Source organism: Molothrus aeneus, chromosome 3 (genome assembly GCF_037042795.1).
Source record: "Molothrus aeneus isolate 106 chromosome 3, BPBGC_Maene_1.0, whole genome shotgun sequence".
NCBI lineage: Eukaryota > Metazoa > Chordata > Aves > Passeriformes > Icteridae > Molothrus > Molothrus aeneus.
Window position 1 is genome coordinate 63876170 of NC_089648.1, and position 14281 is coordinate 63890450.

General features: G+C 37.3%; 1 protein-coding gene across 1 annotated transcript in view; it reads left to right on the plus strand.

The window, feature by feature from the left end:
* MCM9 (minichromosome maintenance 9 homologous recombination repair factor) overlaps nt 1–9735 on the plus strand; it is a 47993-nt gene extending 38258 nt beyond the window's left edge. The window contains exons 10-12 of the mRNA XM_066546126.1: nt 629–711; nt 5486–5631; nt 7729–9735. Of these exons, the coding sequence (XP_066402223.1) occupies nt 629–711; nt 5486–5631; nt 7729–9238 (1739 nt within the window). The 3' untranslated portion in view covers nt 9239–9735. The remainder of the gene's footprint in view (nt 1–628; nt 712–5485; nt 5632–7728) is intronic.
* Nucleotides 9736–14281: the final 4546 nt, after the last annotated feature.

The following is a 14281-nucleotide window of genomic DNA, read 5'->3' on the forward strand; positions in this document are numbered from 1 at the left end:
TTCTTTCAAAGTATTATTTAGATGGTATTAACTAACCTGTCTTTCTATTGCTGAATAAGAACTAAGTGTGCTTCCATGACCAATTAGGAAAAAGGCTTCATGTGGTATATTATTTGCATTATATCTATTTACAAAAATCATTTTTATTTTTCTGAATGAAGAAAGAGAAGGAAGAAAAAAATAAAGCTATTGTAGAGAAAAGTATTTTAGATAATACCAAATCTCTGACACAGACCAGGAAGAGGAATAAATTTTTTATGACCTGTGATGAAAATTAGACCTTATTTTTTATTCTGTGGTGATCACATGTGTCTGTGTAGAGAAGGATGTTTCATATCACACCTGTTGTGATATCCAGCACTTTACATTTTTTAACTGCAGAATTTTAAGTGTCTTTATTCTGTCACTGTAACTGCAATTTGAAAATTACACCCCATTGAAAAACTAATCCTTCCAGTTTTTGTTGAAATTGACATTGAAATCAAAATCATTGTATTTATTTTTAAGTTATGCCCATGCATGATTGTTTGAGGGCTGAAGAAATTTGAATATCTTGTTCCTTCTAGTAAAAAAACCAAAGAATTGTTTTTTGACTTTGGTAACACTTGCTCCCATTTATTTTTGATAGCTCATGCCCGGTTGATGTTTAGGGATACTGTGACTTTGGAAGATGCTGTAACTGTAGTGTCAGTGATGGAATCTTCTATGCAGGTAAGGTTTCCTGAAGACATTGCCATTGCTGCAATACCACATTTAAGGGATTCAGTTTTGCATGTAGACATGTGCCAGCTCCTTTCTTCTCTTTGGAAAGGATTTTATGGATTCATGCAAAGTAGGCAATCAGAGACCTTGGCAAGTCTTTTTTAGTCCATCTTGATTGTTAAAATCCTTAACAGAGATTATACTGAAAAACCTGGATTAGGATAAAGGTCTGCTACCCTTTTTATAGACTATGCAGTCTAAGTGAAGTTTTGGCATACTGTTGGCTTTTGGTATCTACATTTTAAAGACATTTTGAGACAGAAAGTGTGTGTATATCACCGTGTTTAATAGCCTCTGACAGGTTTTTCTTCCACAATGTTATATTGTCACTCATTAATTAGGTATGAGAGAACCAAATCATTCTTTGGAGCTAGTTCAAACAGTTTCCTAGACTTACAATTTATTTTGCCATTAAATAATTTTAAACTATTTTGGTAGTATTAGTAAAACTCAGAACACTTAGAAGACAAATTTTATTCTTAGAAGCCTTAAAATTCCAAAACTTTGTTTGGTCTGTAACTCCTGCATTCCAGTTATCACATGGATTTATGTAAAGTTTCTGTGCAAAAAGGCATTGAAAAAATGTGAAGGGTTAGATTTTAGTTTACTGTAATATTGTTATTAGGATGTTGAAAAAGCAGCACACTTAGAATTAGTAAAAGAAATGTGAATCTGAAAAGGGTTTTTTTGTAGTAGAAATATGGTAAATAATATAGACACTATTACTTCAGACAGAATATTTTTAAGATAAATAAATCTTCAGGCTTTGAAGTAGGAAAAAAATTACCATAAGCAGATTATCCAAAGTTTTATATATGGGGGTTTTTAGCACATCTGAAATGTTTGTGTTTGACTCTGTCAGAGATGGTGTTCTGCTACTACCACTACTCAGCTGACTGGTGTGACCCAAAATGGCATTTCCTATGTTCTGTATAGGTTGATTTGAATATTTTAAAATTGAAACAGTTTTACAGAGCACCTGTTAGTTCAATAGGCCTGAAAGACCTTTGTGGAAGTAGATATGCTCCCTTTTTTTGAGACAAAGCTCTTCAGGATAGATGCACAAGTCACATATGGCAGGTAGGCACTTGTGATCTCCCTTGTCCTTTCAGTGAGGGTTGAGAGACTAATTGCAGTTTGTGCCACAGATAATCTATTGCACAACATTGCAAATGGAATTTATCTCAAAAATACTACAGGGCCTGACCTTATTAAGTAGGAAAATTATTTCACTGTCTGCTGCACTTCATCTTGCACTGTTTTGAAGAACTCAGCTTTTCAATGACAGCACTGCATCAAAGTTAAATATGAAGCTGTTGAAACTGCAGAAGATACCACATTAGTCTTCATTAGCTGTAATTAAACCTGTAATTAACTAGATGGTAAATTGATGGGATGGTGGTTTTAAATTAATATGGTTTTGAATATTAGAACTCTGCAATACTGATTTTTTTTTTTTTTTGTAACAGATCAAAAAGTGAAATCTATGTATATAATAATAATAATAATAATAATAATAATAATAATAATAATAATAATAATAATAATAATAATAATAATAATAATAATAATGATTATGATGAATGTATCCCCTGTGTGTCTCTCTACATGATCAGCACAAGTAAATGTAAAAGAATTGTTTTAACTGTGGGTCACCATTTCATTTTTATACAGGCCTGCCCTCAAGGGCTGCAGGTTGACCTGGCCAGGGTCAACCCACTACATTGTGTAAAAGGTTTTGTCTAATAAGAGTCAGTGAGAAATTTCCCTGAATTATGACTGCAGAAGACTACCTGGGAGTACTTGGTATGCTTACCATCTTTGCTCCACTCTTAGCTTCTTATGAGCAAGTAGGCAAACGTGTTCATTTTTGCTAGGAAAGTGCAAATTTGAGATTTGCTATTTAAGGTCAGATTTTACTTTCCTCCTGATAAATATGAATAATCACTCAAGTAGTTTATTTTTGAAGGAAGTGGTTTATTTGTTTTATTTTAAAAAGATAGAAGTAGCATGCAAATCCTATTTTCAGAAACAGATTCCTTCTCTAGAAAAAATAAAAAACCACAACATTTCGTACAGATACATCCTTTGTTTGCTGATTAATTGTCAGTCTCTAGAATGAAGTTGTAAATGAGGAAGTGCCAGTATCATTCTGGAAGGACTGGCTGCCACCTTTTAGCTCAGCAAACTCCCTCTTTGACACTGTCTTTGCAACTTCTAAAATAAGTCATGTTCTTGCCAGTATAAAATGGAAGTTCACAGTTCTTCTGTGACTGAGTATTTCTTGTGAGCTCTCTTGAGAAGGAAGACTGTCACATTTTCATCATCAACCAACTTCATTGGAGTTTTTTGTTTTGTTTTGCCCTCTAATTCACCTTTATATTTCTCTTTTCTACTTTGTTTTTGTGAGCATATTCCAAACCCCCCTGGCTTGATTGTTTCTTTCCCTCATTTTCTTTTGCTAGCATCATCTCCCTTCTTCTCTTGGCCATGTTTCCATCTTTGGTTTATTCTCTTTCCAATCCCTCTTCTTGTATTCCTGTTTATAATTTGTCTTTCCATTCCTAGGCATTTTACACCTTTCCTTTCCACTAACTTTCCTTGTAATGCTTTCTCTGTTTAAGATCCTCTGCCCTCAATTTGCAGTGGTTTTGTCATATGGTTTCCCTACTCTACTCAAAATATCATCTCAAAATCTCAGAGGGGCAAGTATCTCAGAGACATGAGCTGCAGCACAGGAATTAAGCTTCACAGCTGTCTTAAATTCACTTAGAATTTCACATGCACACACAGTATTTAAAAGAAGCTCCTTGTGATGGCCAAGCAAAGGACTGAAATGTCAGTGAGGGCAAGACATTATTGTAGCCTATGGCTGTATATCTCAGGATATACAACCACATAGTCCTCTTTTTTTCCACTGGGTCCCTAGGTCAGATGTTGACAGTACTCAGTCTAAAAGCAACTATCTTTTGTCAGTGTTTTGCTCAATAATTTATTTATTACCTTCTGTTGTAAAGGTAATATTCTCAATTTCTTAAAGTAATTTTCTTTGGAATTCATCTCCAGTGGCCTTGAATATTTCAGAAATACCAATTCACCTATCTTAACACAGTCCTTGCAAAGTGATGGGATGGTGCTACTCCTCTGATCTGGAGCTGAATTATGTACAGTCCAGAAAAAATTGTCCACTAGATCATACCCCTGAGAGATGGTTGGGGTCCCAGTTTCAGAGCAGCAGCACTTGGAGTGTTTGAGCACGTTTCCTGTTGTCCGCAATTTCCTTCTGTGCACACGCCATGTCAGGATCCCACTTAAAGATTTATTTTCTTTCCTTTCTTGACTGGCTCTTTCTGAATCACAAGAACTGGAACATAGCATCAGAGGTGGAATCTGGTCCTCCTTGTCTGCTTTTTATTGTTCTAACCAAGAGACTGAGTCTCTGCCTCATTCCCTATGAACCTTCCTGAAGCAAATACAACAGAGGGGTTCTGCTGGAGCCTTTTCCATGCCAAGAGACTGGTGCTTCTATGTGGAACAAATCTATCATGTTTCTGAAGTGATGGCTGAAAAAAACCCCAAGAGGTAACCTCAGTGGGATGCATTAAAGGTTGCATGGACAGCCTTAATTTTAGCATGTTGTAGTCTTAGAGAGCTTTAATTAGCCACAGAGTGATGGTTTTCAGTGTATTTTTTTTAATATAATATTTTAACATTGCAAAATGGCAGAACCAGAAATGACCACAATTGAAGACGTGTAATCCATGTGATGCCATAGGTAGCAATTTCTGGATCTAGAGACTTCATTGACTTTTGCTATTGTGCCCATGGCACTTGATACACATCTTGTTCATCAGTTGTACTGAGCTTTATAGATTAGACAGGAGTGGTAAATGCTAACTAATCTGTGGCAAAATAGAGGGTTTGTGGTGTGAGGTGTTTTTTTCCAAGAGCAATTAACTACAGAGCTATTGTAGATTATTTTTTGTGGAACAAATCACTGAGCAGATGCTCTTTTCCCAGTAAAAATGAACTTCATTTTTATAAGGTACAGCAAAAACTGTCCCAGATTAGAATCAATTACAATTCACTGGAATTATTCACAAATAGTAAGTTACTCTTAAAATGCTATCCCGAAATATTTCTGCCTAATAGTTTACACTGTGTTGACAAGTCTTAATATCCATGTCTTTTCCTTTAAGAAATTAGGAAAACCTAATTAAAACTTCTAGCAGTCAGAACTTCTTCAGTTAAAAAAATTCCTCACATAGGCACAATTTTTACAGGATATTTTACACAATTTTTACTTTAAGAAATTAGGAAAACCTAATTAAAACTTCTAGCAGTCAGAACTTCTTCAGTTAAAAAAATTCCTCACATAGGCACAATTTTTACAAGATATTTGGAAAATATCTTCAATCTTCATTTTCAGTCATGATGTTCTCAAGCTTTAGGTGGACTTCCCATTCCATGTGTCAATAGAAATAAACAAGTATGAGTAAACTGCAGGCTTGATCATGTAATTGCTTTATGTTTAAGACAATTTTGACCATGTGATCAGATCTAATAGGATTATTTGTGTGGATACAGTTAGCAAATATTTGCTACCTTAAGCTTTAAAAAATCTAAGGGAGAATTTCAGATAACATGTCTCTGTTGTTTAAATTTGGTGTTTAATAATAAAGGTAATTTCCTATTTTTTTTTTTAATCTCCTTGGTGCCATAGGGGGGTGCACTTCTTGGAGGCATCAATGCCTTACACACTTCATTTCCAGAAAATCCAATGGAGCAATACCGAACACAGTGTGAAATCATACTGGAGCGGCTGGAGCTGAGAGATCTTCTGCACAAAGAGCTACAGAGACTTGACAGGTTGTGATACACAAAGTAACAAACTAATTCAGAAGGGAAACAGAATTTGTTTCACAATAATATCTGCAAGGGACTCCTTTAGAGGACATGGATAATCAGGGACATTGTTTTAAAGTGCATTCACTGATCATCACAAGATCACTTTTGCCTCTGAGTTATAGAATTTACAAATATTTTAATGATTTCCCAACTCATATCTCAATGTTATGCTCAGATAAGTTTCAAAACTGCTTCTTAGAGTCAAAATACTAGATTATGTAGCTGAGCAAATAATTTTATATAACTTTTTCTACTTGTTTGGTAAAATACAGCAGATTTGCTTCGTGATTTTTTAATACACCTTTTGTATTGGGCTTGTCAGGATCCTTCCCTTTCTGTTAATGGAAAATGTAAGCCTGAATCAAACTTCTGTTCTTTTGGGTGATTTTTGTTTTTTACGTGCTGTACTTTTCACTGTTGCATCTCTATTTTTCAGCTAACTGCAATAACCTTTGGGAAACCTATTTGTTGGTATTAATAGAAAAATTTTAATGAAATCTTTTAAATTTTAACCTCAGAGAAAAACCCTAGCAGTGGAAGGAAATAAAACTAAAAAAAATCAAACAAAAACCCCACATTTTCTTCCTCAAATGAGATTAAGCTTTAAAGAAACTTGTTTTTCCTTACTGTTAAAGGAAGATAAAAGATTAATTTTGTTAAAATTAATGGAAACAGCTGGCAGAATTCACTTTGAATATTTTTGAGACTTATTTTGTAAATTATAGTAATGATATATTAAATAACCACAGAGTCAACAGAAACAGATGAAAGTGAGATATCTTCAACAGACAGACAAAAGCTAGTTTTAAAACAGAGATAATTTATAGGGGTCATAGAAATGCAGGATGGGATGGGAGATCAAATACAAAGAGAGGATCAAGGCTGTGTTTGACCTTTCTGGCAGGAGCTCTCATTATCTGTTCTGAAGCTTTCTAATGATGAGGATTTTCTGTTGCCATTCTATAGTCTCTTCCATGATTGCTCCATCCAATGCCCATAAAGGTTTTCCCAATATCCCACCAAATGGCCTCTGCTGCAAATTAAGCTGATTTCTTCTTCTCTCAAGCAGCCTAGGGAATGCTAAATTAATGTCCTCTTTAAAACAACCCATTCTGTATTGCAAGATTTATTCCATGCGTTCCCCCTAAACTATATTTCAAGAAAACAAGCATGTGTCATATATCTCATTCCTTCCTGATGAGTCATATAATTTCTGCCACTTTTAATTTTAAAATTTAAGAATATACATGTTAGTAAACAATTATAGTAATTATTCTAAATATGTCTATACATGTCTACATAGTGTTATATCTCTCCCAGAGCAGAGAAACTGTTTAGCAAAAACCAGATTGCTGTCTGCCTTGGAAAATACATGTTTAGGTACAATAGACAGAACATCAGCTATTCTGAGATTGGAGAGAACTCTCACTCAAGCACCTCTGTTGTTTTGGAGGGCCCTGATAATACTGATAGCCACAGACAGTGATAAATAAGTTTTATAAGTGATTTGAGATGCTTTTATTCTTTCACGTTTTTGACAAGTTGAGTATATAGTGATTATGAGAGAAACCCAAAAACAACCACTGTTCCAAGTAATACCCAGGTTTTCCATTCTAGTAACTCATGTGAGACTTTACCTGGGTCAGGATAAGATTGAATTAGGCTCCTGTTCTAGAAGATAGACTTACAGAATGTGTAAAACCTGTAAGGGACTCTAGCAATGATTGTAAGTAGTGCAAAGCTGTTTGTGTCATTTTTATTTTTTTCCATTTGGTTTCCCAAGGAAATGTAGTTTAGGTTTAGGTTGCTTTCTCTGTCCATCTGCCTGCCTTCTATTGGGGACACTAAATTCTGCCACTTTCTCTCAAAGGTGCTGAAAGATCACAGCTTGCAACACCAGCTTTCAGAGCTGTATGTGAAACTTAATAATACATTTTGTGACCTACATTATTTGTAGCTTTCCACCAGTCATGCATGTTATGTATCACTAATGCAATGAAGAAAGAAAAAGGAAGAAAATTAATTTGCTATTGGTTTGGGTTTTTTTTTATTGTATAGATTGCAAAAGGAAAATTCATTCCAGCAGCAGCCTGAAGAAACAAATTTCAGTACTACCCCAAGGTGCTCAAATGAGGGTGCATTTGGGCAGTCGAAGCAAAGGTCTCAGTCAGAACCTTCAAGTCAAGAAGGGGATAACTCTGGGCCACACACACCTTTACTTGAAGGCAGCTGTGAAGGGAATATTCATCTAGAACCCTTGTGCAACCCAGCACATGCTAATAACAAAAATACAAGCAGCCTGGCATGGTTTGACTGCATGGAAGAGAACAGCATTGATGCTGAAGAAAATTCTCAGAGGAAGTCTCATGTGCCCAAGATATCTCCAAATAATTTGTCTTCAAAAACTTCAAGTTCTGAAGAAAGCTCTGCTTCAATACCAAGGAAGCAGAATGGAATAAGAGAGTCACCAGCAGCTGTGGATCTGCATGCTCCTCTGAACCAAAAGGACAAAGTTTCCAAGTTAAGGAGGAAAAAGACTGAAGAACACAACTGTTCTTCCTCAGAAGATAATATTGCAGAGCCAGCACCAAGTGCTAGTGTGCAGGATTCAGTTATTAGACAACATGCGTCTAGAAGCTGGAAGAGGCTGCACAGGGAGAAGTCATATGGATTCTTTACAAGTACACAGGACCCTGAGGCAAAGGCCCTTCCTTCTGTATTACCTGCCTCTGGCCTGGCAGATCTCTCAAGTGATGCAGATTCTGTGCTAGGAGAAGAGAACAGCACATCAGTAGCAGCAAAAAGTACAGCAGTTTCCATAAGAAAAAGAAGTATAGATCAAGTAGTGAAGGAAACAAAGGTCGTGAGTTCCCATGAGCAAGAAAGTGGAAGTCCCCCAGCTGCTAAATTAGCTAAATTTTCTTTCAGACCAAGGACAAAGCTTGGTCATTCTTCAGAGAAGACAAATGAAGAATTTTCTCATTTACCAAGTGAAACTATTTTTAAGCCAGGACAGCAGGTCCAGGGAGAGCAGCTTCCAGAAGAATGCTGCCCACCTGAGAAAAGCAAGATGACATTGACTCGCTTAAGAAAATGTAGTTTGGAAAAAGGATCAATTGATAATAAAGGGGTAGAAGAGCAGCAGAGTCGGGCCTTAGGGACAGAGACCAGAGAAAGTGCAGCAATATGCTCTGATGTCAGTTTTGATGCTGTGCCACCTCCACCCACTGAGAAGAAAAGGGAGGCAGAGGAGAAGCTGGGTGGTCCAAGCACAGGGAAGGTGCGCTCCAGCACATTAGCTAAGCTCTCCACCTTCTCCTTTGTATCACGTCCTGAGGCAAAATCAGAAACCTCACCTGCTGTTAAGAATGACACCAGCAAGGAAAACCACAGCCCATCACTGCAGGTGCATGTGAGCAATCCTAGCAAAAGGAAGAGTTTTGCATTTGGAAATTCTAGTACAGCCAGCGTGGTCACAAAGACATCTCTCTTCTCCATAGCAGAGCTGGATGATGCTACATTAGATTTTGATTGGGATAAAGAGGTTAGGAAAAATCCAAGCACGTAAAATTTCTATCCTCCCAATTATTTAACATGCAGTTCTTCTGAATCTTCACTCTTCTATCACTTGTTCACTCTTCTATCCATGGTTTTCAAAACATTTAATAGAACCATCCTGGACCTGTGAACATCTTTCTTTAAGGGCCATATATTTTACGTAAGCAAGAACTGTGTGTGCTGCAGGCCTGATTTGGCTTTTAGTTTTCTCAACTCTTCCCAAGACTGTTTATCTCAGTTCACTGTTTTGATTGAACTGATGAACCCTAAAGACTTGTATAGCTATGTTTGTATGTCCAGAGTGAGTGATGTTGCAGAAGAGCAGTCTTAATTGTCCTTCCAAGTGACTGTGCCACTTTAGAAAAATTATGGCACTCAAGCTATGTCCTTATATTTTGTTCATCTGTATGTGCAATTTGTCTCAGCATATTTGTCTCATAATGCCTCAGCATTACCAATATTGTGATCTATCATCATGCTATGGTAAATGTTTCTGTATTATGAATATCATGACAACTTTGCTTCATCTTTGATTTGTCACACAGTTGATGTTGAAAACACAGATTGAGAGCTTTTGGTTTCTGATTTTTACTTTCGGTTTTAAATACACTGGTTTAGATATCTGTGTCTCTATTCTAGGTCATTTTATCAAAACTCATCTCTGTAATAAACACACAGTTCCCCACTGCAGAGACAATGAATTTCAGGTGATTGAATGGGAGTTGTCAGTAACCAGGGTAACTTTAATGCAGGCATTAAGCCCTGGCAGATAAACTACACTTCAAACCTAGCAGCACAGTGAAGAGCTTCCCTAGTGTAGCTGGGTTCTGAGTCAGATAATGTTTACTTGGATATTTTAATTATTATTAGAGTTTTACTGCGTCTGATCTGTAGTTTGTCTTCTGTAGCATGCTGCACCTTGTGCCATACATTTGTCTGATGGGAAGTTAATCTACTAATGCATTCCATCTTTACAGAGAAAGGTAAGCCTTAATTTTCTTCTAGTGACTTGCTTGGTGTGTTTCTTCTGTGTTTGAATTCTCTGCAGAATATTCTTGTTATAACCTGCAAGGTAAACAGAGAATGGAGGGGTTGCTTACTGCACAGTAAATCCCTTGGGAGACTTGCTAGCAGAAAGACCTGATTCTCTCTTGATTTGCTTAGAAGTAGCTCATTTGAAACCAAGTGAGTTAAAATACTGCAGAATTTCAGAGAATTGAGGGAGTGTGAGGCCCAAGTACATCAGAGTGGTACAGTAAAATTATGAGAACACTAAGGGTAGTGTTGGCTTACTGTTCAGAGTTCAGCAGAATGACAGAAACATTGCTGTCCAGACTGATTGTGTGGTAGTTCTTCCACTGAAAATGTGCCATCGACCAAAACAAATGAATTCATCCATCACCCTCCCAAAGCACAGAGCCACCCTATCATGTTCCTCGTCATACCTATGCCAGGGTGAGGTTGATGTGCACCCATGACCTATAGCCCATGAAAATCAGACTTATCCTATGGGCTGCTGTGTCTGCCCTGAAAGAGGGGTCAAGGATTCTGGACCCATGAACATTTGTGATGGTCTTCCTACTTGAACATTTTGCATCAGCCGCTTGCATGGTGATCTCTTTTGCAGTCAGAAATCCTCTTTCCTAGTTTTTAGGTTTGATGGATGTTACTGGCTGGCCAGTGCAGAATAGCTACTATCTTTACTAGCCAAGCTTCCAACCCTAAAAATTATATGTTTGAGCACATTAGGACAAGTTTGATAATGCCCTGGAGACTTTCTAGACTTTCTGGAAAGAGCATGGTTGGGTCACTATCTGCCACTTAGATATATTTTTTAGGCAGCTAAATCCAAACATAGACTGTAGAATTTAGGTAGAGTGAATTTCTCATTTTTGATAGTGACTCAATGGTGATTAGTTTTTGTGGGATAATATGCTAGATAGTGTATCAGTAAAAAAGAAACTTTTCAGGCTCCCCTCATTAGAAGTAATTAGCATACTACTTTAGGAAATGGAACTGTGATTCTTTGCTGGGCAGAGGTTTTTGAGATTTCCCATTTAGAAGCAAAGAAAAGGAGGCACAGGAACATTCCACTGAGCTTGCAGAAAGGCCCATCTTCTCTACTGTTGGAGGAAAAGTACTGCTGCCTTTCCAAACTGTCTGCAAACAGGTCATATTCACCCACGTGTGAGGGATAAGCTACCAAAGAATAAATTTGGAAAAGCAGATACTGCTGAGATTGTTCTTTACCAGACCAGTTGAAATACTGCTGTTGTGGTATTGCTTCTGATTCATAGCATGAATTCAGAGCATCCAAGATAAATGAGGAGCTCACAATAATAAGAAAATTATACCTGCTGTTGATTTACTCCCTCACTGTTGCCATTGCTACAGAATCCATCAGTGCTTTCACAGGGAACGTTGCTAACTTCTTTCCTTTCCCATTATAAACCAACTTCCCCCACAAATAATCACAAGTTTTAATGTTTTGGAGTGCTACAATAGCCCAATGAAGGGAGAATTTAAAGCACTATGGCAGTAGCAGTCTGCTGGGCTAACCTACAGATGAATTTTCTTTTTGAATGCTTTGTGCAGTCAAGGGGCAGATGAGTCACTTCCTGTCAGCCTGTCTTCCTGGCCACACACTGAGCCATTATCTGTTTTATCACTTGCCTCTCTGAGTCTATGGTCTATCAAATCAATTACTATACTTAATAAAATACTCTAGTATTTTATTAAGCTGTGTTCATGGAAGGAGAGTATACATGCCTGGTCATGCAATGTCAGTGCAGCTGCCTCCAAAGCTCCCCTGAGAAGTACTGCCCATCCTATTTAAGGGACTTCTGGAGCAGATACCTAGTTGTTAGGCTTGTAAAACAGCCCAGAATAGAATCACTTGCCATGTAAACATCTTACAAAAACAGCCTTCAGTTCTTTCTAGCAGTATGAAAATTTTAAACATGCCACAAAAAATATGGCAGAAGTTGAACTGAAAAGGGAGTGTGTGCCATGTGGCTGAGCTCCTCTGCTAACCTGTTCTTGTGCTGACCTCCAGCCAGTCTTATTCCCCTTCGTATGATGCTTTTTATTCTAAACAGCTGGCAAGCAGAAGAAAACCCTACATGGCTGAGTTTTCTTGTTGTTCATGTTTTTCTTAAGTGGTCTGAATGTTGTGATTCTTGTTGGCTACACGAGTTAATGAGCTAAATATCATAACGTGATGTGCACCAGGATTACAAAACCAAGTGAGCTAAAGACAAAGCAAAGTCAAACTGAACTGAAACTTCTGATTAGTGGATTCCCTGTGAAGAGATGTCCCAAGTGAGGATATATAATATCCCATTCTAGAGACAATGTATTTATTGATGGGAAGATGAGGGAGATCGAGTATTAAGTGCTCTGTATTTCATGTGAATGAGGCAATAGCTTCATTAATAATGAATAATAATTATGTCATCTCCCTTAGGTATCTGGTGTGCCTTTTCTTATCAATACTTTTCTTCCTGTTAGACAGAAGAATATTAATAGTTCCAAGGAATAACACTGTCCTTTACTTAATAAGGAGCACAGCTATTTTAGAAAAGAGTAAAAATGTGGTTTTTGTCAAGTTTGACTATTCTGAGCCAATATGTACAATTACAATTATGCACATAATATTTCTATATGTATCATTGCATAACTACATATACAATATATGCATAACAAGGGCATATTGTTTAAAAATTAGGTGTTATTGTACAAATAAGATGTATTGTGCAGTGCCATTTAGGAAGAGATGTACTTTGGAGCAGTGACTTTTCAATCAGTAACATTTCTTAATTTGAACTCAGTAGTCATGAGAGAGTTAGCATGTGTAAAAGGCAAGGAAAGAAGTATGTGTCATCACAGTCCCTAACAGAAAAGCTCGTGCAAGCCTGCATGACCATGATCACTCACAAGGTGTTGGAACCTTCTGAATAGCAGGTACCAAGTTCCAAATCATCCTGTTACTGCTGTCAACATTATTCCAACTCCATTCTCCCTGGCAACTGAAAGCAGGGGTGAAGAACAGTGGGAGCTGCAAGTTCCCTGATGTAGTCATCTTCTGTGTTCAGCAGCATCCTTATGTTGCTTATCTTCATTGCCAGATCCTAGGTGAGTGCACCACATTTTTCCAGAAATGTTGTCTTTCTCTGGAAAGGTTTTCTTTTTCCATTCAAGGCACCTACTCACCACAACCCACTGTTCATCTGTCAGAACAAAACATCACAAGGAAGAAAAGAAACACTTCTGTAGCTTGAACATGAGAGAGGCAGTCAGCAACTTGAGCAGCTGCACCTGCAGCTCTGCTTCTAGTCCATCTCAGTGGTCTGGAAGCACAGCTCCACTTGAAGGAATCATGCAGCTTCACCAGCTTCACTCCCACTCAACACTACCAGGACAGCAGCTTTACTCCATTCCCACTTCCATGGGATGAGGAGGTGTAAAAATGTCCTTGAATGCAAAGGTCTGTGTGCTTTACAGCTATGATTTTTAAGAGGTTCTTTTGGATCACAGATTGACCTCAGAAACATTTGTAGTCAGAGTTAGAATGAGTCTGAGTTTGTAGTCAGAGTCAGAGTTAAACTTTCCCCTGAATTTCCCTACAGAATTTTTGGTAAAAAATACTTTTTACAGCATCTGGCTTATAGTTTCTGAATATTTATGTCTGACGTCTCTGCTGTACTCTATAGCTAGTGATTAGCAGCGTCACTGAAAGATCTTTTCCTAGTTTAAATAAATAACAAAGACCCAAGCCAAAATTATTTTAAATACACCATAAAATGTTGGAAAGGTTGAAAACTTTAAAGTCACTAGTGTGTTATTCCAGTTTTTGCTTGAATAAGAAAGAATATTTCCTGTGACCTCAGTGGGATAATTTTCTTATAACCTTCACAAGATTCAGCTCAGCACCATGTACTTTTGGGTCCATTACCCAGCTGTCAAAATTCAGAACTAAGTACCTTTCTAATCTTTTGAAAGAATCCTTTTCTTCAAGAAAACTGGAATTGAAAATATTCCATGTTCTCTCAAT